Source organism: Mytilus edulis, chromosome 6 (genome assembly GCF_963676685.1).
Source record: "Mytilus edulis chromosome 6, xbMytEdul2.2, whole genome shotgun sequence".
Lineage (NCBI taxonomy): Eukaryota > Metazoa > Mollusca > Bivalvia > Mytilida > Mytilidae > Mytilus > Mytilus edulis.
Genome location: NC_092349.1, coordinates 64,396,885 through 64,410,036, shown reverse-complemented (window position 1 = coordinate 64,410,036; position 13,152 = coordinate 64,396,885). Strand labels below are relative to the sequence as shown.

The following is a 13,152-nucleotide window of genomic DNA, read 5'->3' as shown; positions in this document are numbered from 1 at the left end:
AAACATTGTTAAAAAAAATCACAATCAATATAAGTCGGTAAGGCAACACTTGCGGATACAAAGTTGTAATCATAACAAAAAAGACATCAACATTGCTATTTTTTTCAAATGAAACAGTTTGTAGAGTATCCTCTGAACAATATTTTTACTGGTTATCGTACATGTATGCCCAACCATTGTTGTATTAAAATTACCCTGTTTCGCGGGGAAAGTCTATTGCTCCTGCTGATAATATATATATCAAACATCTATCTACACCTTCGATCCTTATAAATCCAAGTGTCTTCAAATAGTCGGCTTTGTGCGGTCCTGATGTTCAATCCAAAAAAGCGTTTCGAACACATATAATTTTAACTTGTTGCTTACATCTTTTTTCTTTTTTTTTTTATAGAAGACACCATTTGCTATTGTATCTGTATTGTTGGTTTGTTTTTGAATTTTGAGAAGACCCCTTGTTTTTGTCACCTGTAATCGTAGGTCTAAAGTGTAATCCTAGGTATACAACTAGTTTCCGCAAATGTCTAGTAGGTACATATATATTACAGTGTTCTCCGTCCCATTTCAAAATCGTCGTGACAAGGTAAGCAAATACACATTATATCTAGTAACAGATTGATGAAGAATAAAGTTAGAGTAAACGTAACGTTTGTATAAACTAAAAGGAGTTTACTCATATGGTTAAATTTTCTATCTTTCTTTACTCAATTTATATATGAATTCATATATGTTTTTTTAAATTTTATTATAATTACAATTGCCTTTATCTACATGTGGAGAATACGTAATTGACAGAAGAATCAGATGTATAGATAAGAAGTAACACAATAGTAAGATATCCATGTACCAGCTAAGACATTCTTGTAATTCTGGAAGATAGTATCATGAAATATTAGGTTTGCCATTTTTTAAGGTTCATGTGGACCCTTTGCTTAAAAATGGCTGTATTTTCATCTCAGAAATTTCTCCAAGTATAGACAAACCTGTGCATCTGGGAAAATATTGAAGCATAACATGACCTAGATAAATAAAATTCAAATGCATTGTCTGATTTCGAAAATTGAAAACTCAACTGGATTTTGCATTGCACTTTTTTCGCCCGTGCAGGTGGTGATAAAATTAACAGTAGAGTTTCACTTAATATGGTCCACTCAAGTACACAGTTTAACGCACCCATTATTTTTAGCTATCTATTGTCCATGTCAATCAATACAGCTCACTTCAATAATTACCTGAGAGGAAGTTCTCAAAACTCTTTCCAAACTTTATTTTGGCACCTTCTGGAGGAATTATAAAAAGTGCTGCAAATCCCTGTTAAAGATTTTTTTAAAGCATTAACTATATTTGAAATTTCTTTATCGAGGGCATGCTTTGCTTCAGAACTTTTCCAGATAAACAGGTTTGTCTGTACTCATAGTAAATTTTGAGGTGAAAATGCAGCCATTTTAGCTAAAAGCTCCATATGAACATAAAGTGCTTTGTTATCCCCTAAGGCAAGGTCTATCTTAGAAAAAGGAGTAGGTCCGGTAAGGGCCGATTTTGGCCTCAAATTTCAAATTCAACTAACGAAATATTTTAGACAATTTTTAAACACTTAAGTGTCTATTTCAATTGATTCGATTAGTTTATGTGAAAGATTTTAACTGCTTTAGTCATTAAAAACGCTCCGTTTCAAGCTTAAATATTAAAAATCTATCAAATATCCAAAAAAAATGTCACTTTTCAGATGTTTTTTGTACAAAATGAAAGTGGCCGCATCCGTGTTCATCCTCAACCTTTATACATATTATGTATCATCATCAAATACAACTTACATTTCAATATTATGAATGAACACGAATGCGGCCACTTTCATTTAAGACGGAAACCGTCTTAAATTTAACTAAAATGCTAAAATTGTGAGGATTTCAGTAATTTAGCATGACTTAATGATGCTAGTACCTGATATATGTGTATCGTATGGTAAAAAAACAGCCCATATTTATGTAAAAGAAGTATTCTACTTTCCAATAGATAGCTTAAAGATTACATTGTCACAATTTTGTAAAACTGCTATATTTTGGGGCCAAAAAGGGGTCTTACTCCTTTGATTATTATGTTTATTTCTCTTTTGATCACTTGGCTTTATAAAGTTTTCTTTGCATGAACACGATCCTTCTTTCAGATTTTTTTAATATGTTTGAGCGTTTATTGAAGGTAAATTAAGAAAACCACTTATTCTATTTCAAAGGTATCAGTTCACAAGGTTATTTCACGTCTTTACAATTACAATGTGTTGCTTGCTTGTTATAGTATCATCAAAGAGTCCGTTATTAAATATTTGTTTATATCAGATACAATGTGAGACCATACAATATAATTTAATCAGATTCTAAAATGACTATATTTTTGACTGATTCATAATTTTTTTTCTTTTCATCATGCTTGTATGAATAATGCTCGACTGTCTCTCAACATACTCTTAACATTCATTCTGAATACCTCTTAACCATTGTTTTTAATTTTTAATCTCAATAGCAACGTAACATTCTGAATTCGTATTGCTAAATTATTCGTATTCTAATGCTGTTTGCCTAACCATATTCTTTACATTCTGAGTTTTTCGCGTCAAATTCTTAACATTCTAAATTAGTTTTAACAGATTCTTAACAGTCTGAATTTGCATAAGTCTATGTGTTAAGCTATTAACAAATGCATGTTACATAAATTATTTCCAAATTTTATTTACTATTTTTTGCATCTGACATCTTTGGATTTTGGTGGTTATAGTTTTGATAAAACAAAAATATATTATCTCTTTTTACTACAAACCGGAACTAGATTATTAAACAGGGCGTTGAATGTATTGGTTAATTCAGTTAATAAATAAACGTCATCAGGGACCGCCAATTTAGGGGAAAGCTGTCTGTATAACAGAGAAGTCTTGTGCTCTTCTGAGTAGTAGATACTGTTTGTTATAAATATTTTTTGAGAAAAAGATTAAAACTAAGGATAACAAAAATTAAGAAAAATTAATGATGAATGTACTATTTATTTTTACTACAGGGTCAAAAAGTAATTGGCGTCAGTAAAGGAATTCAGTGCAAATCTACAGTGTAAGTAAACAAGGCAATGTAAATGCCCAAAAGTGCTGCCTGACCCTATGTTTTTATTGAACAAAAAATTGGTCAAAATTTGTAACTAAATGAATGATATATTGAAGCTTCGTCTGATTTTCTAAAGGTATATCTGGATTAAATTGGATTCAACACACATTTTGCATTAAAGTCAATGGGAGATTTTTTTCTAAATTTACCTCATACAGTTACAATAATTTTTCATCGGAAACAGTTTGTAAGCCTTTCTTCTCAATAATTTTATAATCAAACAATAAATGATTATGATATTAAAGTGAATATTATATGTGATGAACAAAATTTCGATTATAAGTCTTAAACAGATGGAGGCAAAGCATTTTTTTTTATGTCATTTAGGAAATGAAAAGACAACATCTATTTAATTGATTGATAATATAAATTTTCGAAAAAATTATATATTATATAATAAGTTTAGAAGTTAAGACTTAAAAAGAAACGAGATTTGTTTTTTTTACGACCACTTATTTAACTTATTCTATTTTATATATGAACCAGTCCATGCAATGTCGCCACGTGAAATATAAACACAAAATATAAGAATATTTGTGTGATTATTTGTAGGAGACTTGTGATCTATTAACTGTATTACTTTTTTGCTTATCACCGATATGTCCATTATCTATACAATTTATATTTGCAAAATGTTGAATTGTTCGTAATCAAAAGTTTTTCAACCCCAATCATAAATTGCCTTAGTCGAACTGGGGACAACTTTTTAGAATTGTTGGTTTGAATGGCTGACTTGCTTTTTACTTCAAACTGGTTTTTTAAAGGACACCACTGATGAGCCGATTAAAAGCAGTTCTGGCAAAACAAATTAATATCCTGGTATCTTTGATGAGTTATCATATCATTTTATCACTCTTCTGTTGTTAAACCATTTTGTCAACCTTTAACATATTCTATAAATAGCATTTGTAGTTATTAGAAACAATATACATGTAACTAATTACATATGTATAGATTATCGGGTTTTCTACTCATTGATATCGTAAAATATCAGACGCGAGCCACAATGTGAACCTTTTTGGCGAGTGAGCGTAGCGAACGAGCTAAAAAGTTTCACATTGTGTCGAGCGGCTGATATTTTACGATATCTATACGTATAAACTCCGATTATCTGTTTATCGTTCTATTAATGGTCTTTTTCCCTCTCCTCAAGACAGTTTTACGCTTGACGAAAGCAAGCTTGATAACGTCTCCTCTCGCATTGTGACGTCGCTGATAACTTCTCCTCTCACATTGTGACGTCGCTGATAACTTCTCCTCTCACATTGTGACGTCGCTGATAACTTCTCCTCTCACATTGTGACGTCGCTGATAATGCCTGGTCTCGTTTTGAAGTCTTGATACGAGAATTACTGAGCGACAGAGCAGGGTGATATAGGCGTAGGGAAGGACGATAAAGTATGATAAACCCCTAACGGGAGGGATTGTGCCTGATATTCATATGATGAAGACATGATCTTTCAATCAATCTAATTGAGGTCTGAAGCTGGCATGTCAGTTAACTGCTAGAAGTCTGTTGTTATTTATGCATTATTGTCATTTTATTTGATTTCTTTTGTTACATTTTCTGACGTCGGACTCGGACTTCTCTTGAATTGAATTTTAATGTGCGTATTGCGTTTACTTTTCTACATAGGCTAGAGGTATAGGGGGAGGTTTGAGATCACATAAACATGTTTACCATCCCCCCCCCACCCCATCCCCCCCTGCAAATTGCGCCTGTCCCAAGTCGGGAGCATCTAGCCTTTGTTAGTCTTGTATGATTTTAATTTTAGTTTCTTGTGTATAATTCGGGGTTTAGTATGACGTTCGTTATCACTGAACTAGTATACATCTTTTTTAAGGGGCCAGCTGAAGGACGCCTACGGGTGCGGGAGTTTCTCGCTACATTGAAGACCCATTGGTGGCCTTCGGCTGTTGTCTGCTCTATGGTCGGGTTGTTGTCGCTTTGACACATTCCCCATTTCCTTTCTCAATTTTATTATTCATTACTGTTTGTTGTTTTCTATTTCTTCAATTTTTATCTGAATGTGGATTTTTTCTTATTTAATATAACCGTCAATATTTAGTGGAAGTTTTTGTCCCATAAATTTTCTCCCAGCCTTTATCAGTATTACAACTTCAGTACCAGACAACATACGGTATCATCAGAGTGATGGTCATGTTTCAGAAATGAAAACATGGTTGTACGAGGCATTGATTTACTCAGCGTTTGAATCTATAACATATATTATGAATTTGGTAATTTTCATCTGTAAATTATGAAAATTCAAATTATCAGTATACTCACAACAAGATTTTATAAGATACCTCTTTTAATTAATCAATTGATGTTTACCCTTAATTGATTTGCGTGTACGTGACTGATTATTAAAATTTCTATCAAAAACCGTGGATGTGTGTGAGTGCAGATAAGGTCATAGATGATAATTGATTGTAATCCTTACGTATAAATGTACATGTGATAGCCGAGATAGTGTGTTATCAATTATGTACAAAAATCTGAACACAGCAGTTATTGCTTACACATGATGAGCTATTCAGTCATATTCATGCTAGATTGGTCTAAGCTTTTTGATAAATGTTTTTTTATCATGTAAATTTCGTTTTTGGCTGATCAACTTGATTGTGCTGATACAGCTTCTCTGGCAGAAGTGAATGACCACTTCTCGCTGCTAAAACTGCTATAAATCTCCTCAGCATGGATGTTATAAATGTTCAAATGTTGTTGTTTGGGGTTGTTCGCCATTCCTGTTGAAACATTTGTCGAAGATGACCAAAGGTCTGAGGAGGGGGTTGATGCTGCGCATACGATTATCTATTTGGTCACATAGATTTTCAATAGTTTTTTAGTCCGGTGATTTGGAAGTACAAGGTAACACATTTGTTGTATCCTGCTAAAAGCATGTCTATTGTGAAACGAGCTGATTGAGGCATAAAATTGTCTTGTTGGAATATATTAAAGTCGGTCAATAACATGTATTAGTTGAGGTTAGAGAATATCGTCTCTAACCCTTTGAGCCGTTATACTATCCGGAATATGATCTTATACCGTTAAACAGTCAATAGAGAAATCCGTCAACATCATGCCACTTCCTCCATCGAAGCTGTCCACTTCTTCTGCACCAGATGCAGAATGTCCAGCACTCATTCCGTTGCACCATCAAACTTAATTTTCTCTTTGTAACGGCTTCAAAACGGGTAAAAAATACGACATCCTTGGTCTAATTCCATGGTGTGACAGTCGATTTCAAACTGTTTTTAAGCTGATTGTTCTCAATCCTACTATCTCAACTGCAGTGTCTGTTTCGGCACAGGTCCGATTCCGTGGGTAAAAATGCGCGGATGTAGCGATCTGCTTTTAGAGTTGTTATGCAAGGTTTTCACTCCGACTAGGTCGGTCCTTACAGCGAGTCTGTTGATATCTGTTCAATATAATGCTCTGACTTATATCTTCAGTTTTACCTACTTCACTTAAGGACACTTCTGTCATTTAACTTGTTTTAATAAATGTGCAAACGTGAAACATTGAGGTGACTGCAAAATTTTTGTGACAAAATTTAGAGAATTTTACGGTAACAAAAGTTATATGTTCTTTTAGCAAAGTCCATGTTACAGAGAGCCAAATCAATAGAACAGCTATCTTAAGTTGGAAAAAAAATTAATAGCTCTTAAAATTCGAAGATGCAATTGACCGATTCATTTTACCTTATAAGATATATATTTTGACTGTTGAAAAATTCATCCGAGCTGTGCGATGTTGTTTTTTGTAACAGAAAATATTTGAAATAGTTGTATATAGTTATCAAAGGTACCAGGATTATAATTTAGTACGCCAGACGCTAGTTTCGTCTACATAAGACTCATCAGTGACGCTCATATCAAAATATTTATAAAGCTAAACAAGTACAAAGTTGAAGAGCCTTGAGTATCCAAAATTCCAAAATGTTGTGCCTAATACGGCTAAGGTAATCTATGACTTGGATAAGAAAATCCTTAGTTTTTCGAAAAATTCAAAGTTTTGTAAACAGGAAATTTTTAAAAATGACCATATTATTGATATTCATGTCAACACCGAAATGTTGACTACTGGGTTCGTGAAACCCTCGGGGACGTAACGTCCTTATAATTAATGTATTTTCTAAGGGAACCAGCAGCATAGCCTCAGAAATAAAACAATATCATATTTTAAGTTGTACAATTCGATAATATTTATTTTTTATGCTGTTATGTTTATTTGCCTTTATTAAAGAGTTCACAAGCTGTAAAATATTTTGACGGCCTTTGTTGAATACATTACGCCATTTGATAAAGGGTGCTTATTGATGAGCTTATTTGAGGTGACGCTGGTTTATAAATTTAATCTCTTAAAAAGGAGGCGAATGATACTAAAGGAACATCTAAACTCACAAGTCGAAAATAAACTGGCAACACTCAACAGCTAAAAGCTGAGCAACACACACCCAACTAAAAAGCTGCATCTTATTATTATCATAGTTATGTCTGTGTCAAAAATGATTACGGATATGTTTTTCTTGTCTAAATCTTGATTTTGTCCGTACTAAATCAGTTTTTAAATTACAGAGTATGATGAAAGCAACAAGGCGGATGACACTTATTGTACAAACAATGCTTAGGCTTTCGGGGTATATAAGTTTATACCTGTTTTTGTGATACTTGATATATAGTTTCGTCATTTCGTCGATTTGATTTGGCACTGTGCTCTCAGTCATGATCTTTCAAATTGAATGCTTTGCATAGATGGGTTACTGCCAAATGCTGGTGGACGTTTCGTCCCCGAGGATATCACCAGCCCAGTAGTCAGCACTTTGGTGTTGACACTAATATCAATGATATGGTAATTTTAATAAATTTTCTGTTACAAAACTTTTGAAATTTTTCGAAAAAATTTGGATTTTCTTATCCCAGGAATAGATGACTTTAGCCGTATTTGGCACAACTTTTTGGAATTTTGAGTCTTAAATGCTCTTCATCTTTGTACTTGTTTGGCTTTATAACTTTTTTTAACTGAGCGTCACTGATGAGCCTTATGTAGACGAAACGTGCGTCTGGCGTATTAAATATTAATCCTGGTACTTTTGATAATTATTTACATATTTCAGTAAGCGATTATGTCAGTTTATGATAAACCACTTATGTAGGTCAATGATATTTGGTATGAAGTTGTATAATTTTTGGATACATTTCCATGGAAATAAAATAGTCCCACCCTATTTAGTCAGTGTCTATTGTATTTGAAACTGATTAAAACAGTTGATAGGTATCAGGAAGTGAAAGGTTAAATGATAGTTGCCAGCATTTGTATATTAGTGAAGAACACTTTTTTGCATTATATTCAATTCTAAATGATAGAAAAGTCGGTCTGAAATCGCATACGTTTTCGTGGATAAGAAAAAAGCATTTGATACTGTAAGGCGGGATCTACTTTGGTACAATCTTCAAGTTATGAGTATTCATGGACAATTTTAAAGCATTCAAATCATTATATGGAGATGATCAGTGCATGGTTCGAGTGAATAATGTTTACACCGCGGTCTGATGTGGCATATCTGGAGTTAAACAGGAATGTATTATCTCGCCTATGTTATCCTCTACATATAAAAATGACTTACCAAACCGTATTTACAGCCTTGAATGTTGAATGGCTTTTTACATGATGTATTTACGATTTAACAATTACCGATTCTTATAAATACGTTTACATTTGGCTTGTTGAGCAAGTCCAGTGTTTTTACAAACAATACCAATTTTTTGACGTTTTATCGTATCCGTTGGTTTGTCATATAGGGCTTATACAAAATTGTACAAATCAATCGTAGAGCCTGTATTAATGTACTGAAGTGTAATTTGGGGCACTAGATCGTTTGGTGAAATTAGTTCTGTTCAAAATAAAGCTCATAAGTTTTTTTGATCTTTTGGTAGAAAAACTTCTAATACTTTTACAGTGGGCGACCTCGGATGAACACATTATACATTATAAAAAGAAAACAATGCTAACGTGTTATAAATAACAAAATATAGAAAACTATCAGAGATTCGGGTAAATGAAAATATAAACCCATTACTACCTAAAAAAATGAGAGACAGTATTTTTTTCTGAGTCTTATCGTACTTTTGTTTTATTTGTATAATTCATAACATAAACAAGATGCGCTAATTTGTGTCTTTATTATTAGTTCTTTGTATATGTTATGCAATTTGTCTTCAAATTGTGTGGTTATTATGAAAAAGTATAATTGATGTTTCAAAAATATCATATCAAAATTATTCACAACTCAATTGTGAAACAAACGGTTGTATTTTATTGGTGTGTTTCTCATTTTTTATATAGATTAGATCTTTGGTTGTCCTGATTGAATTCTTTTACAGTAGTTATTTTTGGGCCAATTGTAGCTTGCTGGTCAATGTGAGCCAAGGCTCCATGTTGAAGACCGTTTTTTTTACCTATAATTGTTAACTTTTTATGCCTTGTGATTTGGATGGAGAGTTGTCTCAATGGCACTCATACTGCATCTTCTGACTTAAATAACAATTATGTTGCAATCCAAAAACACAAGAGTTTTAATTGAAAAGCATGAGGATTTTCAAAGATAACTCCAACGATTAAAAGAGACGATTAAATGTAGCTGTAATTTAGTGTACTTTAAGAACGAAACCTTAATTCACTTATTTATAAAAACTTAAAGATAAAGTCTTACCTATCTATAATTGAAACATGTTCAATAACCTGCATATTTGTAAATCAAAATAAAATCCAAACAATAAGTTCAGTTGTCATATTTTACAATTAATATCCAACAAAAATCATGCTCTCACCTTTATTTGAAGCCCTGTTATTTGATACACAAGATGCGCGTTTCCTCTATATCAGACTAATGGCTTATTTTACAAATATATCAACTTTCATAAAAACAAAACGCATCAAACTATTTTTTATTAATCATGTTAATATTAAATAACATACAGGTATATATATTTCAGAGGTTGACTTACTTCAGGAAAGAATGGGACAAAATCAATCGTCATTTCTGTCAGATAATCCCGAAATACTAAAAATTCATGAACTAGCAAAATCCGAGGGTCCTGCTGCTGTTCAGAAATATCTAGATAAAACATTAAATAAATGGAAAACGGAGTCGGTCAAGTTTGGAATTATTGGGATGACAAGTGTAGGAAAGTCGACGTTCATAAATTCTATTCGTAATTTGAAAGAAGGTGATATTGGATTTGCCCAGGTAGGACGAGGAAATACAACAAAAGGTCCAACTATTTACTATCATCCAGATAATAATAAAATTTTATTTGCTGACCTTCCAGGTGTAGGCACAACACAGTTTCCGAAGGCGAGTTATATTGAAGATATGAGCACAAGTGAATGCGATTATTTTTTCGTTTTCTTTGGAACCGCATTGCAGGAAGACGATATGTGGATAGTTAATCAATTACAGAAATTAAAGAAACCATTTTCTTTGGTAAGATCGAAAATAGACAAAGATGTCAAAGATGGATTGAAACGTAATGAAACACAAGATGAAGTCTTAACGCGACTACGGGAGGAAATAAAGTCTGAAATGGATAAACAGAAAGAACTTCAGGACGACGTTGACATCTTTTTCATCTCGGGCAAGAAACGTTCAATTGGTGAAATGGATAAACTAGACAAACATATTAAAAAAAGCCTGTCGTCTATCAACGTTGACAAATGTCAAGCAGTTGTCTATTCTTTCGGTTCAATGTCGAAGATTATGATCGAGGAAAAGTACAAATCTCTGAGAAAACGTGTTGTCGCTGTAACTGCTTGGACGTCAATGATAGCAGCAATACCAGTGCCTGGTTTAGACATTGTAATTAACATCGAGATTCTTCTGAATGAAATAAAGCACTACGTCAAAGTGTTCGGTCTCGATGAAAAGGAATTGGCATCCTTAAAAGACTTTGATTACGGTCAGCTGAAATGCAAAGGTGTGTTATCTACAAAGATAACTAAAACAGATATGTTTTCAATTTTTAGCCAACAGTATGGAAAACTTGTTACAACCGTTGGTCTAGTGGTTTTAACAAGTGCAGGTGATATTCTTATGCCGATCCTTGGCTCCTTTCTTTCTTCTGTGGCAAATGCTGAGCTCGTGTACAGATTTCTGAACAGCGTTTTAGACAACTTCCGACATGATGCAATTATCGTGTATGAACATATTCACCGCAAAATTGAATAACTAAATATTGCATAAAGCAATTTGTATGATAAACGCTTGACCGTACAATGCGAACTTCTAACATGATGTGTTAATTCCATAAATGAAAAAAATCATGTTAAATTTTATAAATATATCTACTTCTTTTTCTAACTATGTAAATGATCGTGAATGTCGATGGATGAAAATTTAATAAGGAAGTTAACCGGACAGATCACAAACTATTTATAATATCAATTTTATTACAATCATGTATGCACTAATACTTTTACATAAATTTTGATTTGTTCAAATTCAAATATCGATTCCGCACGGAGATGACTGCAATTGAGCTGTCCTGTTACTGTCAGTTTCTTGCTATTTTTATCAATTTGTTAGGACCTAAGATTATGTTATCTTGGTTTTCATATACTGATTATAAATACAAGTATTGCTAATCATAATAAATTCCAATAGAAATATATTCTCTGAACCGAACTGTGACCTATGTATACCTTCATTCCCATCATCTGTTGTGGTAAATTCAGTAAAAAAATCTCCCATTGACTTTAATGAAAATCTATCTCTTGAATTAAATTTATACCTGATTTACCTTTATAAATTAAAATCTTTCATATATTATTCATGAAAGTATAAATGTAGCCCTATCTTTTGCAACAATAAAAACGTAGGGTCATGTGGCATTTTGGCAATCTCCGGCGCAGAGTTCATATCCGTTCCATACATGCTCCGCAATACTGCACTTAATATTAAGTTATGTTCTTCTCATATATTTTATGATAGTATGATACTAAACCCCTAACGGGAGGGATTGTGCCTAATATTCATATGATGAAGACATAATCTTTCAATCAGTTTAATTGAGGTCTGGAGCTGGCATGTCAGTTAACTGCTAGTAGTCTGTTGTTATTTATGTATTATTGTCATTTTATTTATTTTCTTTTGTTACATCTTCTGACATCGGACTCGGACTTTTCTTGAACTGTCTGCTCTATGGTCGGGTTGATGTCGCTTTTCCTTTCTCAATTTTATGTTTTAAGCCAGTATGATACTATTTTACGCATTTTAGTATTGTTCCAAAAACATTTAGAATGTAATAGGTAACTGCAGATTTAAAAAAAAACCAAAAAAAAACTAGCTCTTTACACTGATTCGTAAGAATCCTTTAATGTATTAATGATTTTCAAACTGTATTTTCTATAGCATGGTGTATTCAGTTTAATATGGTATGATTTGTCTTGTGCATTGACTTTCAAACATGATTGCATTATCAGTACCGAATTATAAATAAAATTGATATAAAATTGTCCAATAATCTGTCCTGAAATAATAAAGTACGATAAAATCTCAGTCTTGACTATGTATTCCGTGATCATACCACCAATATATCAATCTCTTCATGAAACAGACTTATCAATTTGCTTTTTATTCAGAAAAGTGTTTATTTTAAAGTACATTTGTTAAAGTGTCCGAGGAAAAAAAAAGCAGATCTTTCTCCTGGATGGATGTGGAAACAGAAGTATGTGTATAATTAGTTTTAATATTGGTCAGTAGGGATACAAACTTATCCACGAATATTTCGTCCTTGATATCAACGTAGTTTTTACAAAATCTCACCTGAAATGCGTACACTTCTGATGAGGATGATACAAGTAACAATCACATGTATGTCATCAATTGTATTTGATGAATTATGTTCCGTCAAAGAATGTAATAAGTACCTGTGACACAGACTGCGAGGACTGTATAAGATAAGATGAATTTAAGTAGACAACCAAAAAGGTCAATCGGATTAC

The 13,152-nt window shown here is 32.7% G+C and overlaps 1 protein-coding gene across 2 annotated transcripts; it reads left to right on the top strand.

Moving 5' to 3' along the window:
* The first annotated feature begins 488 nt into the window (after positions 1 to 488).
* Positions 489 to 12,612, top strand: LOC139528108 (T-cell-specific guanine nucleotide triphosphate-binding protein 2-like). Of its 2 annotated transcripts, XM_071323937.1 has the most exons (3): positions 489 to 580; positions 3,043 to 3,092; positions 10,146 to 12,611. In XM_071323937.1, the coding sequence occupies exon 3, from the start codon at positions 10,169 to 10,171 to the stop codon at positions 11,375 to 11,377; it is 1,209 nt and encodes a 402-aa protein (XP_071180038.1). In that variant the 5' UTR covers positions 489 to 580; positions 3,043 to 3,092; positions 10,146 to 10,168; the 3' UTR covers positions 11,378 to 12,611. The 2 variants fall into 2 exon arrangements, with proteins under 2 accessions (XP_071180038.1, XP_071180039.1); XM_071323938.1 differs by lacking the exon at positions 3,043 to 3,092 and having other exon boundaries at positions 503 to 580; positions 10,146 to 12,612.
* The last annotated feature ends 540 nt before the right edge of the window (positions 12,613 to 13,152 follow it).

What these genes read in the sequence shown, in the direction of transcription:
- LOC139528108 (XM_071323938.1), top strand. Translation starts at nt 10,169, where the DNA reads ATGGGACAAAATCAATCGTCATTTCTGTCAGATAATCCCGAAATACTA.